At 37.0% G+C, this 23,603-nt stretch overlaps 1 protein-coding gene across 1 annotated transcript in view; it reads left to right on the forward strand.

The window, feature by feature from the left end:
• Window positions 1-23,603, forward strand: part of TMX4 (thioredoxin related transmembrane protein 4) — a 42,643-nt gene that overhangs the window by 10,539 nt on the left and 8,501 nt on the right. Inside the window, exons 2-6 of the mRNA XM_059406557.1 lie at window positions 1,827-1,942; window positions 9,109-9,154; window positions 10,759-10,887; window positions 13,331-13,376; window positions 22,570-22,671. Of these exons, the coding sequence (XP_059262540.1) occupies window positions 1,827-1,942; window positions 9,109-9,154; window positions 10,759-10,887; window positions 13,331-13,376; window positions 22,570-22,671 (439 nt within the window). The remainder of the gene's footprint in view (window positions 1-1,826; window positions 1,943-9,108; window positions 9,155-10,758; window positions 10,888-13,330; window positions 13,377-22,569; window positions 22,672-23,603) is intronic.

The raw sequence follows: 23,603 nt of genomic DNA on the forward strand, positions 1-23,603 counted from the left end.
GTGCTTACCTCTTTTCATCTCTGGATGACTCCACAAAGAGGAAGGAGGCACCACATCTGTCTTGTTCACAGGGGTTACCTCAGTTTTTAACATGGTCCTTAGATCATGTTTATTGAATGAAAAAATAATCTAAAACAGTAGAGTTCTGGTTGAAGGCCCAAGCACTTATTTATTTATTTTTAAAGATTTTATGTATTTATCTGCCAGAGAGAGAGAGAAAGAGAGAGAAAGAGAGAACACACAAACAGGGAGAAGTAGGCTCACTGAGCCAGGAGACTGATGTAGGGCTTTTCTCAGGACCCTGGGATCATGACCCCAGCCCAAGGCAGACACTTAACCAACTGAGCCATCCAGGTGCCCCAGCCAAGTGTTTATTTCTAACCCTTCTATTTAAGAAAGAGTCTGTGGAGCAGGCTTAGCCTGTAGCTTCTACTTTCTCTGAATGGTTCAGAACTGCCACATATCTTTGGAAATGACTTGCATTTTGGGGGACCCATTAGCAATACATCTTCTGGTCTCTACCCATCAGATCTCACTTCGATGAATCTGAAACTGGTTTGGCTAGTTTGAAGACATCCTTGTGAAAATTGGCCTCCTTTAGTGGCATACTCAAAGAGGTTTCATCTTCCATCAAAAGCTATCTGGAAAGTAGTAAAATTTGAGTCCATTGTAAGAATAACATTGAAGGGCAGAGGACATGAACAGACATTGCTGCAAAGAAGACATCCAGATGGCCAACAGACACATGAAAAAATGCTCCACATCACTCGGCATCAGGGAAATACAAATCAAAACCACAATGAGATACCACCTCACACCAGTCAGAATGGCTAAAATTAACAAGTCAAGAAATGACAGATGCTGGCGAGGATGTGGAGAGAGGGGAACCCTCCTACACTGTTGGTGGGAATGCATGCTGGTGCAACTACTCTGGAAAACAGTGTGGAGGTTCCTCAAAAAACTGAAAATAGAGCTACCATATGACCCAGTGATTGCACTACTGGGTATATATCCTAAAGATACAAACGTGCACCCGAATGTTTATAGCAGCAATGTCCACAATAGCCAAACTATGGAAAGAACCTAGATGTCCATCAACAGATGAATGTATCAAGAAGATGTGGTATATATATACAATGGAATACTATGCAGTCATCAAAAGAAATGAAATCTTGCCATTTGTGATGACGTGGATGGAACTAGAGGGTATTATGCTTAGCGAAATAAGTCAATTGGAGAAAGACGACTATCATATGACCTCCCTGATATGGGGAAGTGGAGATGCAATGTGAGGGGCTTGGGGGGTAGGAAAAGAAAAAATGGAAGAAGATGGGATTGGGAGGGAGACAAACCATAAAAGACTCAATCTCAAAAAACAGACTGAGGGTTGCTTGGGGGACGGGGGACGGGAGAGGGTGGTGGGGATATGGACATTGGGGAGGGTGTGTGCTATGATGAGTGCTGTGAAATGTGTAAACCTGGTGATTCACAGACCTGTACCCCTGGGGATAAAAATACATTATATGTTTATTAAAAAAATTAAAAATTAAAAAGAATAACATTGAAGTAAAATATTTTATATATTACAATAATTCATAAAAATCTTAAACTTTGGTTGTTAAATCACCAGGGAACTGATATTCGTATGTTCTGTTGTGGGGGGAGTATTCTTCTGTTTTTTTCTGTATTAAGCAACTTCAGAAAAGCTTGCTTTTGTTTTTCCCTTTAGTTAAGAATTTATTTTTTAAATTTAAATGCTCTATTTCTCTACTTTGCTTTATAGATTTTTTTCATGTTTGTATTGACTAACAATTTTTCTTTTACAGTTATGCTCCTTGGTGTCCATCCTGCCAGCAGACTGATTCAGAATGGGAGACATTTGCAAAGAACGGTGAAATACTTCAGATCAGTGTAGGAAAAGTAGATGTCACTCAAGAACCAGGTACTGTACATGTTGAACATTAAATGCAAAAGTTTGTTACTTTTTAATTGAGTTTTTTTCAAGTGTATAGGAGAGTTGAAAAACTAGGATACTGAGTACCCATGAACTGACCAGCTAGAGTCTGGGTCTGTCTATGTATGTTTATGTTTACATATATATGTGTGTGTGTGTATATACATATGTACATATATATGATATATATTTATATTGTTATTATTAATTTACTGAATCATTTGAAAATTAATTATAGACCCCATGATACTTTACCATCAATACTTCAACGTATTAAAATCTTTCTCCATATTTCCCATTTTTTTAATAGTTTTTTGAACCGGGATCTAACCAAGGTTCACCAACTAAATTAAGTAGTTACATCTTTTCAATTAATTAATTAATTAATCTTTAAAAATTTTATTTATTTGACACAGAGAGACACAGTGAGAGAGGGAACACAAGCAGGGAGAGTGGGAGAGGGAGAAGCAGGCTCCTCACTGAGTGGGGAGCCCAGCACAGGGCTTGATCCCAGGACCCTGGGATCATGACCTGAGCTGAAAATAGACACTTAAGGACTAAGCCACCCAGGTGCCCCAGTTACATCTTTTCAGTTTCCCTCAATCTAGAAGAGAGGCCCCCTCTTTTTTTTCATGGCATTATGACATTGACACTCTGAAGAGAACAGACCAGGAATTTGCCTATGTGTTTCTTTATGGTAACATTTAATTTATTCTATTTTGTTCAAGCTTGAATTTTGGTCAAAAGCATGATTTGGGTTAAAAATTAATGGCAAGAGTACTTTATAGGTGATCCTGTGGCTTAAATTGTATTCTCTCTGAACACACATTATCACCATTAATGCTGTTGAGTTTGAGCACTTGGTTAAGGTGATGAGAATAAACTTCTCTATTATAAAGGAAATACCCTATTTGTGATTAGGGAATAACCTTTGGGGTGATACTTTGGAGATTTAAATCCATGATGATCTTATCTGAATCAAATATTTCATAATGGATTCCAGAATGGTGAATTTCTAATTCTGTTGTTCCATCTACATTTATTAGCTCTTAATGATACAATTTTTCAAAAGGAAGAGGGAAATAAAAATTTTTAAATTCAGAAAAGATGCAATTTCTATTTGTAATTTAAAAATAACTGTGTGGGGATACCTGGGTGGTCAGTTAAGTGTCTGCCTTCCGCTCAGGTCATGATCCCAGGGTCCTGGGATTGAGTGCTGTATCAGACTCTTTGCTCAGTGGGGAGCCTGCTTCTCCGTCTGCTTGCTGCTCTCCCTGCTTGTGCATGCTCTCTTTCTCTGACAAATAAAATCTTTGCAAAAATAACTGTGTATTACATACAAAATGAGAAGAGAAGTTGGGCTTTTATGATTCAAATTTCAACTTGGATTTTTTGAAACTTCATTAGTTATTTTTTTCTTGTCTACATTCAATTTCTATCTCGTGTATCCCTATACAAGGGAAAAAGAAGGCATGGAGGTGCAGCTATTACTTTTCTGTAATAACCGTGAGTGCAAAAACACACAAAGTAATGCATTACCAATTACTTGGACAATAAAATGGATGGTGTCTGTTAAATTGGATGTGTTGACAAACCCTTGGAGAGAGATTTCTGTTAAAGCCATTAGTCCTCAAGCCTCTGCCTTTCTAATCATTTGAATCAAAGCCACTTCTGCCCATCTGCTGTTTAGAGATAGACAATTATACTTATTAGTTTGTGGTTTGAGCTGTTAGAATGAGTTATTCTATTTGGATGTCAAGTCATTGCAATTATATTTTTGCTGTAAAGTCGTTTTTGTCTTTTAGTAGTTAAGTCCAACAAAATCAGGTGTAAGCCTTGGTAATTAGTAAGCACCAAGCACATTTTATGATGAGTTTCTTAGAAATGCAGCTGGCCTATTCATGTTTCAGTCATTTGGTATACCTGCAGTGAACTCACAGCATGATTTGAATGAAAAGAATTAAACAATTAGTTTTGTGATGGATTCATAGATCTAAAGGCTAACTGAATACAGGCTTTCCATCTGAAATGTAGATTTACGGCTATTTTTTCCATTGTTACTGGATTGAGTGCTTTTTTTGATCATGTAGAGAGGAATTTATTATAATGAAATATTTTAAAAATGAATTTATCATTAATTCATGCTATTTATGCAAATGTAAACTATATATATTTGAAACTTTTATCAAAGAAGGAGGAAAAAATCTTTGGTCCAGTATTTTTTAGGAATAGTGAAGAAAAAAAGTCCAGAAAAGAAAAGAATTGAAAGATAAGAGAAAGAAAAATGTACCAGGGAACTATATTCTGATATGCAAAAACACAATTGAAATGATTTAAGTTTAATACTTAAAAAGTGGGGATAGCTGCTAGCTTTTGTACTACCGTTATTAGCTATTTATTTAGGGCATGTTACTAGTTACTAGTTACTAGTTACTAGCTAGTTACTTTGGGCATGTTACTTAACCCTAGAGCTAGTGATGTACATTTGAAGATCATCCTTGTAGATGGTATTCGAAAGGAGGGGAGGAAGGAATTGAGAGTTGTTTTGAGGATTGAAAACCGGGGCACTCTAACATTTTGAAGAAGAGATGTAGTTCCAGCAGCAGAAGAGGAGAAGCTGGTGAGGTAGGAAGGAGGTGGAGGGGTCTGGGTCCTGGAAGCCAAATGAAGAGAGGGCCTCTTACATGTATTAACTCACTGGCAAGTCTTTGGGGCAGCTTGTCCCTATTCTTGAAAGCTCTTTGGGTATTTACTTCACTTTTACAAAATCTAGCATCCTGAATGAGCAGTGGGGAATAACTGAAATGATACTACTTTTCCTCAAATTGCGCACTTTCCTGGATATTTCTGTATACCAATTTCTATTTTGTTACAGATCTCCATTACTATATTCTTTCAGTAGGACTGCCTTGCCAATGAGTGCTAGTAAGGCATAATTTCATGTCTTTTCCCTGCAAGTAAACTTTAAAAAGAAGTGAAAGCAAGAGTTTTTGAAGTGTTTCTGCATAGTCTTTAGTTATGCTTATAACTCTTCCATTGGCATATCTCACAAGGGATTTTTTTTAGGTATTTTGAACAGAAAATAAATTTTCAGAATTATAAAGATTAGGGATTACACTTTGTATTTTACAGCTGAGATGTAGACGTCAAGGAAAGGAAAGTCCTTAAGTTAGATTACATGGTGTTGCCTGCTTATTGCATCGACCAGGTGAAATATCAGTTGTGTGTTTTTTGAGAAATTAAATGTAATGAGCATGTATTTGAACCTTCTGTTCCATGCAGATGAGCTTAGCTGTCAAGGACAGGAAAACAGCAGCTGCTCCTAGAGCACACATGGGTGATGGCTAGTTCACTGGACAAGAGGGTTTACCTGGTTTACAGATTCCTACCATAGCCAGGAATAAACATTGTGTTTAAATCACTAATTAGTTGCAAAATCCAACTTAGTTTACTGTGTTTCAGTTAGTGTTCATATTTTAATTTTATAATTGTAAAAATTAGCCTTTTGTATAAAACTGACAACTTTATTTCAGTCTCAAAAGGTAAGGCTAGTTCTACTTTTTTTCACTGCTTTCCTTCTGCTACTTTTTTGGTGATAATAACTTATATTTAATTAAGCATTTACTTCAGCCTGTAGTTGTGTTAGGGACTTACATACATTTTAGTTTCATAACAATGCTAGGAAGGACTGTTTATATTACTCAGAAAACTGAGGCTCAGAGGGGTTATGTAACATGCCCAAAGCAACACAGCTAATAACGGTAGAACAAAAGCTAGCAGCTATCCCCATTTTTAAAGTATTGAACTTAAATCATTTCTGTTGTGTTTTTACATATCAAAATATAGTTCCCTGGTACATTTTTCTTTCTCTTATCTTTTAATTCTTTTCTTTCTTTTGCTTTACATGTTTAAGATAAGCTAGATTAAATTAAATTTAATTTAAATTAAATTTTGCCCTGCATTTTGGATTAATGCCCTTTTTATGTTGCAGTCCTCATTTTAAAGTAGAGGTTTCCCTTAAAGTAAAAAAGATACGCAGAAATGTTGGGAGACCTTGTGGTCAAACTTCATCTCTTTCAGTTGAAGTTTAAGTATGTACTTGTTTCTTCTACACTTGGTGAGGTTTCTTGCAGTGAATCATTATGCCAACCTTGACATGAGCTGCTGCCCTCTGTTGTAATCCTTTGCTGAGATCCATGCTTGCCTTTTTTTAGACCTTGACCTTAAAGCCCACAACCTCAGATGGTGCTTCTTTGTTCCAAGTTGGTAATGTTTTAACTTTTCAGGTAATGAGAGGCTCCTTTGATAGCAGCATCAGTATTAAAGGTTAGAACACATTTTTTGGAGCAGTGACATGAAACCCAAAGCTTTCTAACCTTTGTTAGCCTCTCAGAAATGACATTTATTTGAGGTGAATTTCCTAGGGTGTCAGATCTTCAAAGGACTTAGTAGTGTGTCATAGTCTAAGGGCTACTTTGGTTATTCTTGGTTTTGTTGTTGATTATCTTGAAGATATCCTTAGTGACAGTGTATTATTCCAGTATCATTCAAATTGAATTCATATCTGCATTAGATGCTGTGATCTTATTATTAGTATTTTGCATAGGTTTTCATTAGAAGAAATAAACATAAATAAGTTTTGAGAATTATAATTTATTAATAATCTTTATTTTAAATGAACCTTAATTGATGGTCTTATAAATTGGTACAGTAGTCATGGAAAAAAGCACAGCAATTCATATCAAGAGCCATAAAGTTCTCATACCCTTTATTCTAATAGTTTTGGCAATGAGCATCCTTTTAGTCTGAACCAGAAAAGTAGACTCTCAGAGACTATATATATATATATATATCACTGTGTTTTCTTTCTTATTTCCTCGGTATTTATCTTTTCATGGGCACATTTATTTGTAAAAGTATGTTCTCCAAAATAATGTATGATTTCCAAAACACTTGACACTAAATTACTTTATTACATCCCACTTTATTCCAACTTTGAGCCAGAGCCTTAAAGAACATATTCGCTACGCTGTATTTAGTACCTATTCTATGTCAAATACTGTGTCCTATGTGCTTTATAAATGTAAAATCATTTAATACTAAAAAATAGTGAGATAGAAATTATGATGCCCATTAATGAGAAAACTGATAGTTTAAATTTACTGACCAAGAACATATGAAGGATTTTTAATTTTTTTAAGATTTTATTTATTTATTTATTTACAGAGCTTGAGCAGGGAGAGGGGTAGAAGGAGATGGAGAAACTCCAGCAGACTCCACACTGAATGCATAGCCTGATGTGGGGCTCAGTCTCATAACCTTGAGATCACAACCTGAACCAAAACCAGGAGTCAGATGCTTAAATGACTACACCATCCAGGCGCCCCTGTGCCTTCCATTTTAGAAGTCCATTGTAAATAAAGCATAATTCCCTAACACTGTGAGTGTCCTTTAAGATTTAGGGCAGTCATAAAAATCTGTAGCTAGGAAAAAAGTGGGATATGAAACTATCTGTAATTAGCAAAACATATAATAATTTTCAAGCCTTTAAGATTACCAGTACTCCTTCTCTTGGCAATTTAGATTTGGAACTATACCAAAAGATGCCTTTGTTCCTTGGTAGAGCGGAATTCCAAGCCTGTTAGAGGTGAGAATGACCTGTAGACAGAGATGCTTATTCCAATCCTCAGCTGACTTCTCGGATCACTTTTGTTTCTGTTCCTGCCAGTACAACCTTTAGAAAAATGTACAATCATAAATGTGAAGTTTATGTTTCTTTTTGTAGTATTGGCTATTACTGCCTTCAGAATACTGTGTTTGCTTTTAGGTGCCATACAGGTGTTTAAAGTTAATTGCTTGGATATGAGGAAAAAATAGAGAATGCTTCTTTGGGAAGACTCATCATCATCAATCAATAAATTATTTTGCTGAGTATAGATTTACTTTATAAAATGAGTATAAGCAAACATTCTTTGTTATTAAAAATACACCTTCAATATTGCAAACAGCAAGTCATCGCAGAGATGTAAAATTTGAGCCACTTTATTTAACTAGGGCTTGATTTTGTCTAGATTGTTCTTAAGTGGGAAAGGCAGAAATGATGAGAAATGTGAAAATGTTATCTCTGCATGTTTTCATGTGGGCCAGGAGGATCCTTTAGCTTTCCTTCTTTTTGCCAGAACTAGAATGACTCACTCTTGGTGCCCACATCAATATTGTTTAGTTAATAGTAAAGAGCAGAGATCTGTTCTTCACTCCTGGTGTCATGCAGGTTTTTGTTGCATATGCCCCTTTCCCTGATATCATCCATCTCTGTTTCTGGTCATGATCATTTGACTAAATTCTCCCCCTCTGCCACTAGACTATAACTTCTGTAAAAACAAAGATTGCACGTTTTAACTTCTGTAAAAACAAAAATTGTATTTTTGCTTTGTATGTCTTGAGCCATTGTCACAGTCCCTGGAACAAAGAAGTTGCTTAGTAAAGTTGCTTGATGAATGACTAAGGGTTTTATTTATCCTTATCTTCACATGTACCTAGCATAGCCCTTGATATGTGGTTATTGTTCAGTAAAGGTTTGCTGAGACAAGTTGAAAAAAATCTTTTTAACATGGATAGACTTCCTTGACAGAAATTAACAAATTTTCTAAGTGTGAAAAGATTATACATGATCTTATTATTTCATACTCTTCATTCTTTTTAAACCTGTAACTGATCTAATCTCGCTTCAGAATGATTCAGGCAGGCTTTCATATACCCATTTTACAGAAAGGTTAAGTAATGTATTTATGGTCACAAAGCTAGTAACTGGAGAATTTAGTATTTAACCCAGATTGCATGACTCTACAACCTGTCCTTTCAGCCGCCATACTATTCTAAGCAATGCACAAGCCAGAAAACTTTAGTGCAATGCATAAAAAATAAGCAAATTATATGTCAGTAACCAGAAAGTGGTAGGTAAATAAAAATGGATAAAAATACAGTTTCTTTAAGTAAAAAGAAAAGAGGTAAATATGATTAAATAAATGGAACAATTTTAATATGGCCATGAAAACAAGCTCAAGGCTGCTTGTTCTTACAACATAAATCAGGTGCTTGGGGTAGTCTGAATTTGACTTGAAACTTTTTTTTTTTTTTTTTTATGCCTCTTGTAGGTTTGAGTGGCCGCTTCTTTGTCACTACTCTCCCAGCATTTTTTCAGTAAGTTTAAATAATTTTCTGATTAGAAACTTAAGAACATTAGAAGAAGTTCGAAAACAGTATCAGGAATTCTAAGTTGTTTTCCATAACCATTGCTTATTCAGTTGAACATTTGAAGAGAGTGTGCACTGGTGTGCAGTGAATGATAGCTGGTATAAGAGAAGGGTACCTGGAGTACAACAGGGGAAATCTACATAATGTCAGACAGTGAGTCGGAGGGGTGGGGAGTGTCAAAGAAGATTTCTCTGATAACACAAAAGGCAGGAATTGAGTTAAGCAGACAGTGGAGAAGCCCTTTCCAGATACAGGAGCTGTCATGGAGAAAGCTGGGAGAAAATGAGATACCTTCTGAGGACTGTAACTGGTTTTGGCCCATAGGATGCAGTTGGATCATCTTGGGTGATAAGGCTAGTGAGGCTCAGGTAGTGATGGGGGAAGAGAAAAGGGAAGATACTTAGGAGGTGGGATCACTGGGGCATGTGACTACTTAGCAATAAGGAAGGGAGAGCCTATAATGACTACCAATGGGCCATGTAGAATTCATAAAAGCTATTGAGGAGCCATTAGAATAAGATGAAGTTTGGAAGATAGAGGCCAGGATGGAGAAGAAAGTGAAGTGCCTGTTAATTCCAAGTGGAGAAGTTTAAGTAATAATTTGATTTCAGGATCTCAAGTACAGAAGAAAGATCTTGACTGGAGAGATGTATTGGGGATTCCTCAGCATTGAGGTAGACAAACACTGCAATGTATCTAGGGAGAACATGCACAGTAGGACTAGAAATGGGTCAAGGATAGAACCTGGGATTGACCAACATTAGGACATCTGCAAAGGAAGACAGGGTAGTGAGGAAGTGAGCAGGGGTGGTAGGGGTAATAAGAAGCCAAGGGAGCTCATGTCATAAAAGCCAATGGAAAGGAGAAACGAAGAGATGTTTAGTAGTGGACAGTGCCGATTACAGACCAAGAAAAATGACAGAAAAGTGCTTTATAGATATGGCATTGATGAGCCATTGGAGACCCCCAGTACTAGCAGTTTCTATGGAGTTGTAGAAGCAGAACCACCGATCACAAGAATGCTGAATGAGTAATACATGGGGAGAAAATGGCCAGTGCAGACCTTCCCTCAGGAAGCTGGATTGTGGTGAGAAAGTCAGAGAAAAACTGAGGGACCTGTGAGAATACAAGGTGTTTTGTTAATTGAGGCGGGGCGGTGGGGAGCTTGAATAACATAAATTTGGAAAGCTGGATACAAGTTTTTAAAGCTTGATAACAATTGCTCTTTTGTCACTGTAAGAGAAAAATTGAAATAATTGATCGCAAAAATAATAAAAAGTAACTTGGTAGATTAGACGCTGCCAAGGACTTTGCTTATGGTCCTAAATTGTGCAGTGATAAAAGTAAAATACGTAATGCCTGCAGTTTTGGAATTTCTAATCTGTAATAGATTAATATTTATGCCTAACTATATTTTTTTTCTTCAGTTGAGCCAAGTGAAAATTCAAAGTGAAGGTCACATGTAAAACTAGTATTTGTTTTAATTTTTATTATCTGTAACACTTGTTATTTTAATGGATTTATTCTCCATTTGTTTTTCTAATTTATAGTGCAAAGGATGGGATATTCCGCCGTTACCGTGGCCCAGGAGTCTATGAAGACCTGCAAAATTATATCTTAGAGAAGAAATGGCAATCAGTGGAGCCTCTGACTGGCTGGAAATCCCCAGCTTCTTTGACGTAATTTGTTATTTTTCTTATGACAAAGTATTATTTATAAAATGGGAGATATTAACTTAAACAGCCCATAGACCTTGCAAGTCTAAATTTTTCTTCATATTCAGTTCTGATTACCCAGACTGTACATGACCATGTTTGGCCAATGGTTTTATGACCCACATGTTTCAGCTAGTAGTTACTAGCTGGGAATTAGGTATCCAGATTCAGGTAGGTTACAAAAGCCTTTCCTCCAACTTTTGTACTAAGCCATATTAACTATTTTCTTTTTATAAAATATGATATTGAATAACATTTGCTATTCTTTCTTCTGTTTAAATTATTGATAAGATAGAAGAGTTAACTCTTTCTTGAATTACAGTTTATGAAGGAATTGCTCTTTTATTTATGTGGAAAATAAAACCTATGGTGTCTTTAGCTGCCTAGTAGAACACAGATGAAGGTAACTTTTGTCCGTGAGGTCAAACTGTGTAATTATCGGTGAGGTAGATAAGGCCAAACCATACAAACTTTTTTAACAGTTGATTTTAATTTAGAATGAATTGTCATAATTGTAGTTGTTTATATTAGTATATATAAGAATAGGGAATATCCCTGTTGAAATAGAATCAACGTATGCAACATTTAAGGAATAAATCATCCAGTAGCATTTGTGTAATAGCCAGGAAATGTAGAGCTTACTCTAAAAGCAGCTCACTAGGGTGCCTGGGTGGCTCAGTCATTTAAGCATCTGCCTTGGCTTAGGTCATGATCCTGGGGTTCTGGGATCAAAATCTGTATCGGACTCCCCACCCTCTGCCCCTCACCCTACTTGTGCTCTTTTTATCTTTCAGATAAATAGATAAAATCTTAAAAAAAAAAGCACCTCACCTCTGGTGTTTCATTTTACAAATATTTGAGCACTGGTTTTATGCCAAATGCTGCTCTGGGTGCTAGATATTCAACAAGACAGAGTTGGTCCCTCTGCTCTCTTTAGGTAACTTAAATTAAGGCAGATTAAGGGGAAAAAAAAAAACTAGGGATATGAAGAATCTTAATCTGGGTAACTACTGTTAAAAACAGACAGATCTTTAGTAAGGCAGGAGGCATGGGCCTCTATTGGATGAGAGTTGGAGCACAAGAGAGAACTGAAGGAGAGAATGACCTAGCTGGGTAAAGAGGGTAGGGAGGAGTATTTCCAACAATGGGGATATCACGGCTATAGGCCCCCACTGGGAAAGAGCTCATGGTACTGAAGAGCAGAAAGATGGGTAACATTGAGCACAGAGAAAGGGAGGGGGAGCGGTATACACTAAGAACGAGAGGCAGGCAGGAGCAGGATCATACAGGTCTGCGGCCTTGGTTTGGAACTTGGATGTATCAGTGCATACAATTAGAAGATGACTCTTAGGAGGAGAGGCTGGAGAAGGCACCAGTGGATGAGGTGAGACAATCAGAAGGCTGTTGCACTGTACCTGTTAAAGGTATAGTGAGGAAGAAGAAACAGTAAGCACAGACTACTCTTTGGAGAAGTTTGTGAAGCTGGAGAGCCATGTAAGGTCCAAGAATGCACTTTTTAAAAGAAAGAGAAGGTAGAACATGTTTTCGTGCAGAAGAAAATGATCCCACAGAAAGGGAGAAATTGCTAACGCAGGAAGAGGGATGGCAGAAAGAGCCAAGTCATTAACAAGACCAAAGGGATGGGATCCATGGCACAAGTGGAGGAATTCGGCTGTGGTTAGGGCAGATCTCCTTTCTCTGTCGTAACAGGAGGAGGCGGATCAGGTGTACACCAGGCTCAGATTTGGTGGTGGGAAGATAAGAGAGATCACATGGTGGCTTCTGATTTTGCAGTGATGTACAAGGAGTATTTGTTAGCTGAGCAGGCATGGGAAGGCGGGGAGGGTGTGGAAGGTCTGAAGAGAGGGAAAAGACGTGAGCTATCATCTCAGGTAGAGCCTAAAACAATACAGTATTGAGTGCTCCCTGAAGTTTGTGACTGGAAAGGGAGAGCGATCAGCTGGTCATGTGGTTTTCCCCAGAGACATGCAGCTACCCAAGGTTGGGAGTTTTTGTCAGGTATATACAATGGAGGGAGAAAGGGCCAGAGGGGTTGAATATTTATAACAGAAGAATTGAAATGAAGACTATGAATCTAAGCTTTATGTGAATGAAAGTGAATCCAGGAGAGAGGATAATGTTACAAAAAGTGGAGGGGCAGATCCCTGTGACCTGAGGTTTTTTGGTTTTGGGGTTTTTTTTGTTTTATTTTATTTTTTTGTTTGTTTGTTTTTAAAATAGTTTTCACGCCCAGCATGGAGCCCAACACAGAGCTTGAGCTCATAGCTGTGAGATTGAGACCTGAGCTCCAGACACAACCAACTGAGCCACCTAGGCCCCCCTTGTTTTTTCATAATATACATCACCAGTCGTTCTCCTTTTCTTCATTTATTCATTTTTCTTTTAGGATGTCTGGAATGGCTGGTCTATTTAGTATCTCTGGCAAGATATGGGTGAGTAATCTTAAATATATTTTTTGTGACTATCTTTGCAGACAGGTTTTTAAAGAGTAAAAATGTAGCTTCTAAACAATAGGAAAGTAAACATTTACAAATATTTGTATAATGTCACTTTTCTTCTTAAGCCACACAACTGCTCTCATGTGGGGTCTCCAGTAGAATTGCGTCCCTGTGTAGAAGGGCATAAATTGGAACAAAGACCCATAACTACTGTATCAGTCATATTTTCTTAGATCATGGTGAGTTCCTTTATTAAAGTTGAAAGGGCTTATGTGGTTTAACTTCATCTTATTTTCCCATTGTTAGAATCTCCCTATAGGTCAAAGATTATCTAAGCCTGAAAGTGATTCTGTGCATCAGGGATCTGCAAACTATAGCTTGGGGGCTGGCTACCTGTTTTTATAAGTAAAGTTTTATTGGAACACAGCTATGTTCATTCATTATGATCTAAAATTGCCTTCATGCTATAGTGGTAGTGTTGAGTAGCTCTGACTGAGACCACGTGGCCCACAAGCCCAAGATATTTACTTTCTGGCCCTTTAAGAAGTTTAAATGCCCCTGCTATAAGCAATTTTATCGTTTCACTGAGTCATTTCAGTGAGTTAGAACTGTTATTTAGGTTAAAAATGTTGAACAATTATATAATCTTGAATGTGTTATATAATCTTTTACTTCCCTTTATGTGTAGGGTGGGGTAAATTCTGCCAAATTTAACAAACTTGCTGTGGAATTAAATATATATCCTTAAAGCATTTCAAAAAGTCTTTAGAAGTGAGTCCTTATATTTGTCTTTTCAAGGCTATGATTCTAAGTCATGATGTCCTGCTTGGAACTTAATATTCAAGGAGTTCATGAAGACTCTTCTGTTTCTCATGCACATTGTTATATGTTTAGGGAAATTTAAGAATGGTCTTTTGCGTCCCAGTTTTTCAGTTATATTTTTTTTTTCTGCCTTGTGAGATGGAATACTAACTCCAGTATTTTTTAACCGAAGCTAGGTTTGTCACTTGGATTCGTATTTCTTAAAGTTTGTTAACTGTTTTTTTTTTGGCATTTGTATATGATATTAAACAATATCTGGGATTTCCCCTCTCTTCAGATAGTATGAGTTTCATATTATTTCCTTCTACTGTTTTCTTAACACTGATAAGAAGTTTATTCAGGGCTTGAGAATTATGAATTGCCAATTGGGAATTGAGAGTAAGAATTTTGTCTTTTGCAGTATGTTGACACTAAAGGTTGACAGAGTCATTTATTCTGATAGCCATCTGAGAACCTTGTAGCCTTATAATGTCTAATTCAACAGGATGACCATTATAGGTGGATGTCAGGAATCCTAAGAGTAAGTTCTTAGCATGGAACCTATAATAAGTGCATGTCAAAAGATGAATTTGTACAATGGTTTAAGAAGAGCTTAGATGGAAGTTGGTCGTAACTTTCATGCATTGTTAAAGAGGTATATTTTCAAATATTGTATCCGGGGAGAGAAATAATTGCTTTGACCTCATATAACTTGGCATTTTGTGCCTTGATAAACAAGAGTTTGATAAGGAGTTACAGTTTTTCATTTTATCATGCAAATAATTACAATGTGTGGCACTGTCGCATCAAGGCCAGGAGTGGGTGTTTTATCTTTATACGCACAGTGCGCCAGCCGTAGGCAGCATGTAGATTCTGTGTGTATGCTTCAGACTGCAAAGAAAAGGCAATTTGGAGAATAGAATATGAACCATCTCTGAATAACCAATGAAGATGTTCTTCCTTTTGTTTTTTTAAAGATTTTATTTATTTATTTGAGAGAGAGAGAGCGAGAGAGAGAGAGAGAACCTGAACGGGTTAGTGGGGAGAGACAGTGGGAAGAGAGAAGTAGACTCCCCACTGGACAGGGACAAGACTCGGGCCTTGATCCCAGTACCTTGGGATCATGACCTAAGCTAAGGGCAGATGCTTAGTCAACTGAGCCACCCAGATGCCCCAGTAAAGATGTTCTTTTTAGTGATTGAAAAGTAGAGTATATATGATGTTTATATACATATGTATACTTAGAATGTCTTTGCAGATATCTAAATGGGGAACAAAAGAAGATAGGTTTGGTTTTTTTTTTAAGATTTTATTTATTTATTTGACACAGAGAGATCACAAGTAGGCAGAGAGGCAGGCAGAGAGAGAGGGGGAAGCAGGCTCCCTGATGAGCAGAGAGCTTGATGTGGGACTCAATCCCAGGACCCTGAGATCATGACCTTTGCTGAAGGCAGAGGCTTAACCAACTGAGCCACCCAGGTGCCCCCAAAAGAAGATAGTTTTAGAGGATAAATTGTTAAATGTGAAACACAAACAATTAGATTTTACATTCTATTGAGTCAGTTTTATATCTAGTATTAATACCATATTTTTTCCTTTTTGGTCAGTTTTTGCCTGGAATGTTTTTCCACTTTCAACCTTTTCATTCTTGTTATGTTATAAATGAGTCTTGTAAAATGCATATAGCAAGAAGTAAGTCTTTTAAATGATAAATTTAGTCCATTTATATTTATTGGCCTTAGTAGTGTATTTGCCCTAACTGTAGGTTGTGTGTGTGTGTGTAGCAGGGAGTAATATGACTAAAGGAACATAAGTGGTAGCTTAGTAGATTATTTTGATCTCTCCATGTGTGTGTATTCATTACCTTAAAAAACTGCGAGAGAAATCTGATATCAGCATCTAGCTTCTCCAAACCTCTTGACAACTTTTGTAGTTTCTTCTTTTCTTAGCAACAAGTTTCCAAGCTTCCATGAAATCTCTGGGAAGGGCTCTCACAACCTGTTTCTATAATCTAGATCTTGTCCTCTTACTCACAGGGAATGTGATTTCCAGCCTGGTGAGAACCAATCCTCGGTTGTCTGTCAGGTTTCCACTTCAACTTCGAGGTGCAGTCTTGCCTCATTGCATCTAAAGAACCACTTACGGAGCAAGTCCTCCTAGCTGACTACCCAGCTCACTCAGCGTATTTAGCCAGCCCTTCTCACTTGCCCAGGATTCTTCCATCAATGCTGAATGTATCATTGTGGGGAAAATAATCTGTTTGTAACTCATGTCTAAACAATATAAAACTCCAGTGCAACCATATTAACAGTGAACAAAAGAAACATAGCATGTGGTGAGAGAGAGAGAGGGAAAGAACAAGGCTAGAACCAAATGAGTGTAAGGTCTCCAAGAGAGAAGGTCTAAAGAGCCAAACAAGAAAGAGGGAAAGACCCAGAGTGGCTAATGGCAGTGAGGAAAGGTTACTGATGACCATCCACAATCTCTCTTATCCTACTGTGGTGATGTGGATTCATAAACAGACAGAAGTCAGTGTTTCTTCAGCAAGAGCATCCCCTGGTTGGGTGGCTGGTTAGGCATAATACACCTATAGGGAAAATTGCATGCTATTAAGTGGGGGGAAAGGTAACAAAGCAGTGTTTGTAATGTTATGTTTGTGTGGTATTTCCATGTGTTTACGGGAAAGTGCCTGGAAGGAGATTAATCAGATGTCAACAATAGCTATCTCTGATACTGAAATTATGGCTATAGCTAAATCTCTTATCTTTGTCTGTATTAATTTTTTTTTCTGTAATGAAAAAGATAAAGTAAAAACAAGAGTAATATCTATAAGATGAGCCTACTGAACTAGTCCTTAAAGTCCTTGAGTTTCTGCTGTAGGAGTAAAGCCAGCTTGCTGGGTCTGGCATTCTGGAAATAAGAGCTTGTCCTCAGGATGTCAGAATTGCTTGGTGAGGAGACACCCACACAGCTGAGTTCCCATGAACTCAGGGGTTTTGTTGTATTTTGCATTTGGCTTCCTTAACTCTACACCAACCTCCCATATGTTCTTGCTTGACTAAATTCTTGAGGTGAAGAATTTCCTAGGACCGTGTTACAAGCCAGATTCTGCAAGCTTCCTGCTGTCACCTGGAATCCAAGTGATCCTTAGTAGGTAATTTGTACCACAATGTGGGGGAAAGGTGGATAATCTCATATGTTCTATCCAGCACTAAAATTCAGATTGTCTTTCCAATCCAGTCGTGATAGTATTCACTGATGTGTTTTAATTTTTATATAAACTTGTAGAAATCACTGCCACTTTAGCTCTAACACCCATCCTCATATATAGTCTTGACATTTGCCTACCTCATAAGAGTCACTGGTGGCTGGAAGACAGCTCAAGGAGTTTCTCAAAGGTGGATAGACATCTTCTAGATGTCTAGAATAGTAGCAATATCAAATTTCTTTGAAATTCAGCTTAAAAGAAGTTACTCATCTTAATGAAAAATGTTAATGATCTAAAGGATAGTACAAGGTGAGGCAAATGCCATGAAAGCAGTGCACACATTGAACTTGTCGAGCACTGTCACTGAGTCTGGTGCCACTGTCAGGGTTCGGAATCTTGGGGCTGACATGTTGTTTGTGGCCCCTGTTTGGAGAGACTTTCCAGCCTTTCTGTCTTCTCATCTTTTTTCACAGTTGGCTACAATGGTGTAGGGAAGTATTATCTTTCTCTCTTCCAGAGAGACAACTCATTATTCTCCACCTTTTGTGTGTATCTCTGAGCTCATGAGTTTTCCCTGCTATAAACTGTTGTCACCAGAACATTTTGAGTGCTTAGCATAGAATCTGGCACCTAATCAGTACTTGGTAACTGCTTCCTGTTAGTTGTATCCATTAATTATCGTTGTCATCATTATTTTACTTTTTACCTTTCATTAGTCAATAAGGAATGCTTTCTCTTTTTATTTATTTACTTTTTTAAATCCAGGCTGATAGCAGGATTAATGGCAGGTTGTACAATGTGTATTTTTGCTAACTAGGTTTAGCATCTGAATGCATTTCAGTATTATTTTATTTGATTTGGTGAATTTGTGCTGTTCACTGAGCTAATGTAGTCTGTAACTTCCCTCACCTCAGTGCCACTGTTCTTGTTCAAGGACGCAGACCATAAGGTAGGATGCATCCTGGCGGGGATAGTCTGTGTGGTGGAGAAGATTTAAGACTTTATAAATACCTCATCATGAGGATTTAAGGACATGAGTGTTTAGACTGGAGAATAATGAGAGTGTTTCTTTCAAAGTGGAATACTTTTTTAAAAATTTCAATTCCAGTGTAATTAACAAACTGCTATATTATTTTCAAGTGTACAATATAGTAACTCCTCTTAACTCAGTGCTCAGTATGAAAAGTGTACTCTTAATCCTCATGACTTATTTCACCCATACCCTCACCCAGCTCTGCTCTGTTAACCATTATTCTCCACAGTTAAGAGTCTGCTCTTTGGTTTGTCTCTCTTTTTCTGTTTTGTTAAATTCTGCATGAGTGAAATCATATATTTGTCTTTAACTTATTTCACTTAGCATTACACACTCTAGATCCATCCACCTTGTTGCAAATGGCAAGATCTCCTTTTTTATGGCTAATATTCCATTGTGCATATATACCATATCTTCTTTATCCATTCCTCTGTTGATGAATACTAGGTTTCTTCCATAATTTGTCTATTGTCAATAATGCTACAATAAACATAGGATTCATATATCTTTTCCAATTATTGTTTTCATATTCTTTGGATAAATACCCCATAGTGAAATTACTGGATCACATGGTAATTCCATTTTTAAGTTTTTGAGGAACGTCCATAGTGTTTTCCAAGGTGGCTGCACCAGTGTGCATTCACACCGGCAGTGCACGAGAGTTCTTTTTTCTCCACATCCACACCAACACTTAACAAGAATATATTTTAAAGCTCCCCCAAAACGTTGTTTTAGATAGTGGCATCTTTCCTCTTACTGTCTTGAGGTTTTTTTGCCCTGTAAAATGATCTAGAACCTTATTACAGTGAGATGGTGTACACCCACAGAATACCTCTTAATGCCTACAGGAGGCTGCAAAGTTGTGTCTTGTTGCAAATGTTGAAAGGGTAAAACATTGAAGATGAACTGGACCCTTGGCTATTACTAGAGAAAGTCTTTCTGAGCTGCTCCCACACAGGGAGGATATTTTGAGGATTCTGATTTGTGTTTGAAAGGATATTGGATTTGTCCCCAAACTCCTCAGAGTATATTCTGTGACACTGGCGGGATCTAAATCCAAAAATTTCTCTGTCATTAGGGTCAGCCCAGCTCTGAATGAGACTATGCAGCACTGGGGTCCCTGAGTGAGTGCCCCTGGTCAGCATTGAATCTGACCTTCAGTAGTTCCATCCCCAGAGGGAATACTGGGCTCCCTGGAGAGAGAAAGCTCTACCTTTGTCCATGGATGCTTTGGCCTTGCTCCATTCCTTAAATCCAACTGACCACGGGGTAGAACGTTCTTTTCATTTATTCTACTGTAATGGTGTTTTCATTTAGTCTCTCACTCAAATCTATATGTAGCCAAAAACTACCTCTAACTCCGTTATCTATTACAATGGTACTGTGTATGTTGTCAGGCCCATTAGGTGATATTTTTGAGCATTTTAAGGAAACAGAGTAAGATACTTCCCTATAATGAGCACATATAATTTTGAACAAGGATCAGTATTTTCCACAATTGAAAACTGTCACTTTGCCTGGCAGTTAAAACACGGGAATCTAAAACTGAGTGAGATCAGTTTGAATCAGTTATTACTCAAAAATGTATATACAACAAGACTTCACGTACCTAATGCCGCAAACCCCAACACTCTCAAAGGTGTTCTAAAACTACTGTGACTCTGACAAAGTAAACAGATAAAGATTTATGTCTGCAGTTGTGAAAACACAACTTGGTTAATGAGGCTTTGGTATTAACCAACTAAAAGACCACAAGATGGCAGGGTTTCTCTAAGAGGCTCACATAGATCTTTAAAGAGTACATTGATGTGAGAAAATTGAAGTGGAACTCAATACAGTAAGAGGATATTTTGAATCCACTCAGAAGTGTGTGACCCAGAATGCAGTGATTCAAAGTCATATAACTTACTGAATTCCAGAAAATAACTTAGAAAATTTCTTAAGGGTTAATTTAATCATTTATTTTGCAGAAAGAGTGTGAGACACTATGCAGGACTTAGAACAGGACGTTATTCATTCCAGCCATATGGATGGATATTATTTATAAAACAAGCTCCAGAATATACACCTCTGTGGGTCAGCACAAAGCCAGACTGGTTTTCTCTATCTTCTAATTCTTTGGCACATTTCAGAGTTTAATCCTGATGGTGGCACAGAGTCCTCAAGAAAAGCATAAATTATGTATACATAGAATTTTCTAAAGGTGGATACATGTATGCTACATTTTAGAACTTACACTGAACAGAATCTGAATGAAGCAGGCTTTTGATATCGCAAATACCTCTTTTCTACTGGGCTGCAGAATGTTAGATTACTCTTAATAAATAATTGCCCCAGCTAAAGATAAAATGATGACCAATGCCATCAACAGGAGATGGATGAATGGATGATAGTTTTACGAATCATGAGTTGTTTGCATTTCCTATGAATAATTAAAGGATGTGCTAGTATCTTTTTTTAATTCAATAAATATTTATTGAACACTTGGCATATATAAATATATAAAGTATTTGCTGAGTCTTTAGATCTATGTCTTTTACTGAATAAGAAATTGGAAAGAAGAGAGCTCAGATTATTCTAGACCATTAACAAACTTTTTTGTTTGTTGGCTTATCATTTGGAATTAAGCCAGAATAAAATACATTGTTTAATTGAATTAACATTTATAAACTGAGAAACCAATGGGAGATACTTGAGTAATTTGGGTTTTGAGAAATATTAAATTAAAATAGAAACTAGGAGTCATTTTCATCCACCTCATCAGTTTTAGGTAAGTCATTCTGTTATCTTTGCTTGCTGGTGGCATTTAGCTTGGAGCCATTTCATCATGGGCCCAATAAATGCTTGGATTATAGTGAATGACTGGTTTTGGAGCTGTAAGTGCCTAACACAGATGATCACTAAGCCATCATGGTGAAGCATGGTTGCTGCAGGTCCATAATTCAAGTGGGTCTTCACTCCAGACTGGTAGGTTCATACCTGCATGAGTTAGCATGTAAACAATTTTCAGCAAAGATGGTATCTCTTCACTCATTTTTAAAGTATTTGATGGGAATAGTAAGCATGAAGGGATGTGGGCTGTACTCAAAGACTGATGGAATCTCATTCATTCCTGATGAATTAACTAGAAAGACTTTCTTCTGTTTAGTATATTTTCAGCTTTATGGTGATTTAGGCAAGTTATTGAGGGTAGTTATTGGGTAGGGTAGAGAAATCATCTGATTAGGAAAAGGAAATATGGAGATTTTGTTTTGTTTTATTATTATTTATTTATTTAAAGAGAGAAGGAGTGGGAGTGGAGGGGGGCAGAGGGAGAAGGAGAGAGAATCATAAGCAGGCTGCATGCCCATCACAGAGCCTGGCACAGGGCTCCATCTCACAGTCCTGAGATTGTGACCTAAGCCAAAATCAAGAGTCAGACGCTTAACCTACTGAGTCATCCAGGCACCCCAGTGTGGAGACATTTTAAATGACTGATGTTCTGTAAGTAGTAATTTAGTTCCACTTAAAAATTAACAAAGGGTGGGGTGCCTGGGTGGCTCAGTCCGTTTAAGAGACTGCCTTCGGCTCAGGTCATGATCTGGAATGGAGCCCTGCATCCGGCTCCCTGCTCGACAGGAGGCCTGTTTCTCCCTCTCCCACTCCCTCTGCTTGTGTTCCTTTTCTCACTGTGTGTGTCTCTCTCTGTCAAATAAATAAATGAAATCTTTTAAAAAAATTGACAAGAAGATCTTTAAAATCTTTTTTTAAATTTATTTAAAAAATAAATAAAATCTTTAAAAAGAAATTTGATTTTTTTGTGGATGCCACATGATGAGTAAAAATTGAGGTATATGGAATTATTAGGGGAGAATGACCAAAAAGAATCTGTCATGATGAAAGAAGGGTCTAGAAAAATAATTCTGCCAGAGTTCTACCAGATCATAAACAAAGAAATATAACTCTTAATAGATATGACCTTCATTAGTACCCTCCAATTTTTAATGTTGTAAAATTTGACTTTTCCTTGAAGAATTACATAAATGCAGATGGGGTGAACTTTGTGGGAACTCATACATGTAGAAACAGTTAGCAGACTTCAGCTCTAGCAAAGGAGGGAGATTCAAACGTGTTTGGTAATAAATATTTATTCCTTCTGATTACAGCATCTTCACAACTATTTCACAGTGACCCTTGGAATTCCTGCTTGGTGTTCTTACGTCTTTTTCGTCATGGCTACCTTGATTTTTGGCCTTTTCTTGGGTCTGGTAAGAGATAATGCCATTTTTTCTCTTCCACATGGGTTTTATGCAAAACTAGAAAGCAGTCAAGAAAGAAAAGGTGCATAAACAAGTATCATTTTGTGTATGATCTAAATTTACTTTTTTGATACTAATTTCAGTGGTAATTTGAGAAAAATGGAAAGTTCATTAAATTATTATCTCCTAATACTAACCTAAAATATTGTGAGAATGTGTGCTGCCTAGTCAGTTTCCAAGGCAACCAAGTCAGCTGTGATTTCACACATTGCTTCCTTGATTGGAACACTGTGGTGATGAGGCCAAATCTGTGAATTTGTTCCTTGAGAGAACAAGGTGATTTTTTCTTGCTCATATCCCGCAACTGAACCTTTAATCCTGACCTGCTGCTTATACATACAGTTTGGTTATCCTAAGGTGGATTTTGTGAGATAAGATACATAAAAAACACAGTCCTTATTATGAGAAAAAAATAAGATGCAAAGCACATTACCACGTCTTCTTTAAGTATGAAAATTAGTACCTAGCAGGTATTTGCATTTTCTCCATAGATGTTTTGGGTAAGAATTAAAATCATAAATTTGTTTATTTAACTATATAAGCAACTGTAAGAGTTTTGGCAATGTTTTACTCTTTTACATAATTTTTAATCTTTCTTTTATCCATACTGGATCAATATGATCAAGTTTTAAACTCTAATTAAGGAGTTCTTAAAAACCATTGTGCTATATATTAATCACAAACCCCTAAATACTGTATGATAGGAATAATTGATGATTACTAAAAATTTATATAAAAGGACAGACATTGAAGTTAGATTATCTTCAAGTCTATCCTTACATTGTATAATGCATTTCAGCTTTTTAGTAAGTTCTTCTTTAAAAATAAGCTTAAAATGTTAGCAATAGCCTGTGTGTGTGTGTGTGTGTGTGTGTGTGTGT

Source organism: Mustela nigripes, chromosome 7 (genome assembly GCF_022355385.1).
Source record: "Mustela nigripes isolate SB6536 chromosome 7, MUSNIG.SB6536, whole genome shotgun sequence".
In the NCBI taxonomy this organism is placed as follows: Eukaryota; Metazoa; Chordata; class Mammalia; order Carnivora; family Mustelidae; genus Mustela; species Mustela nigripes.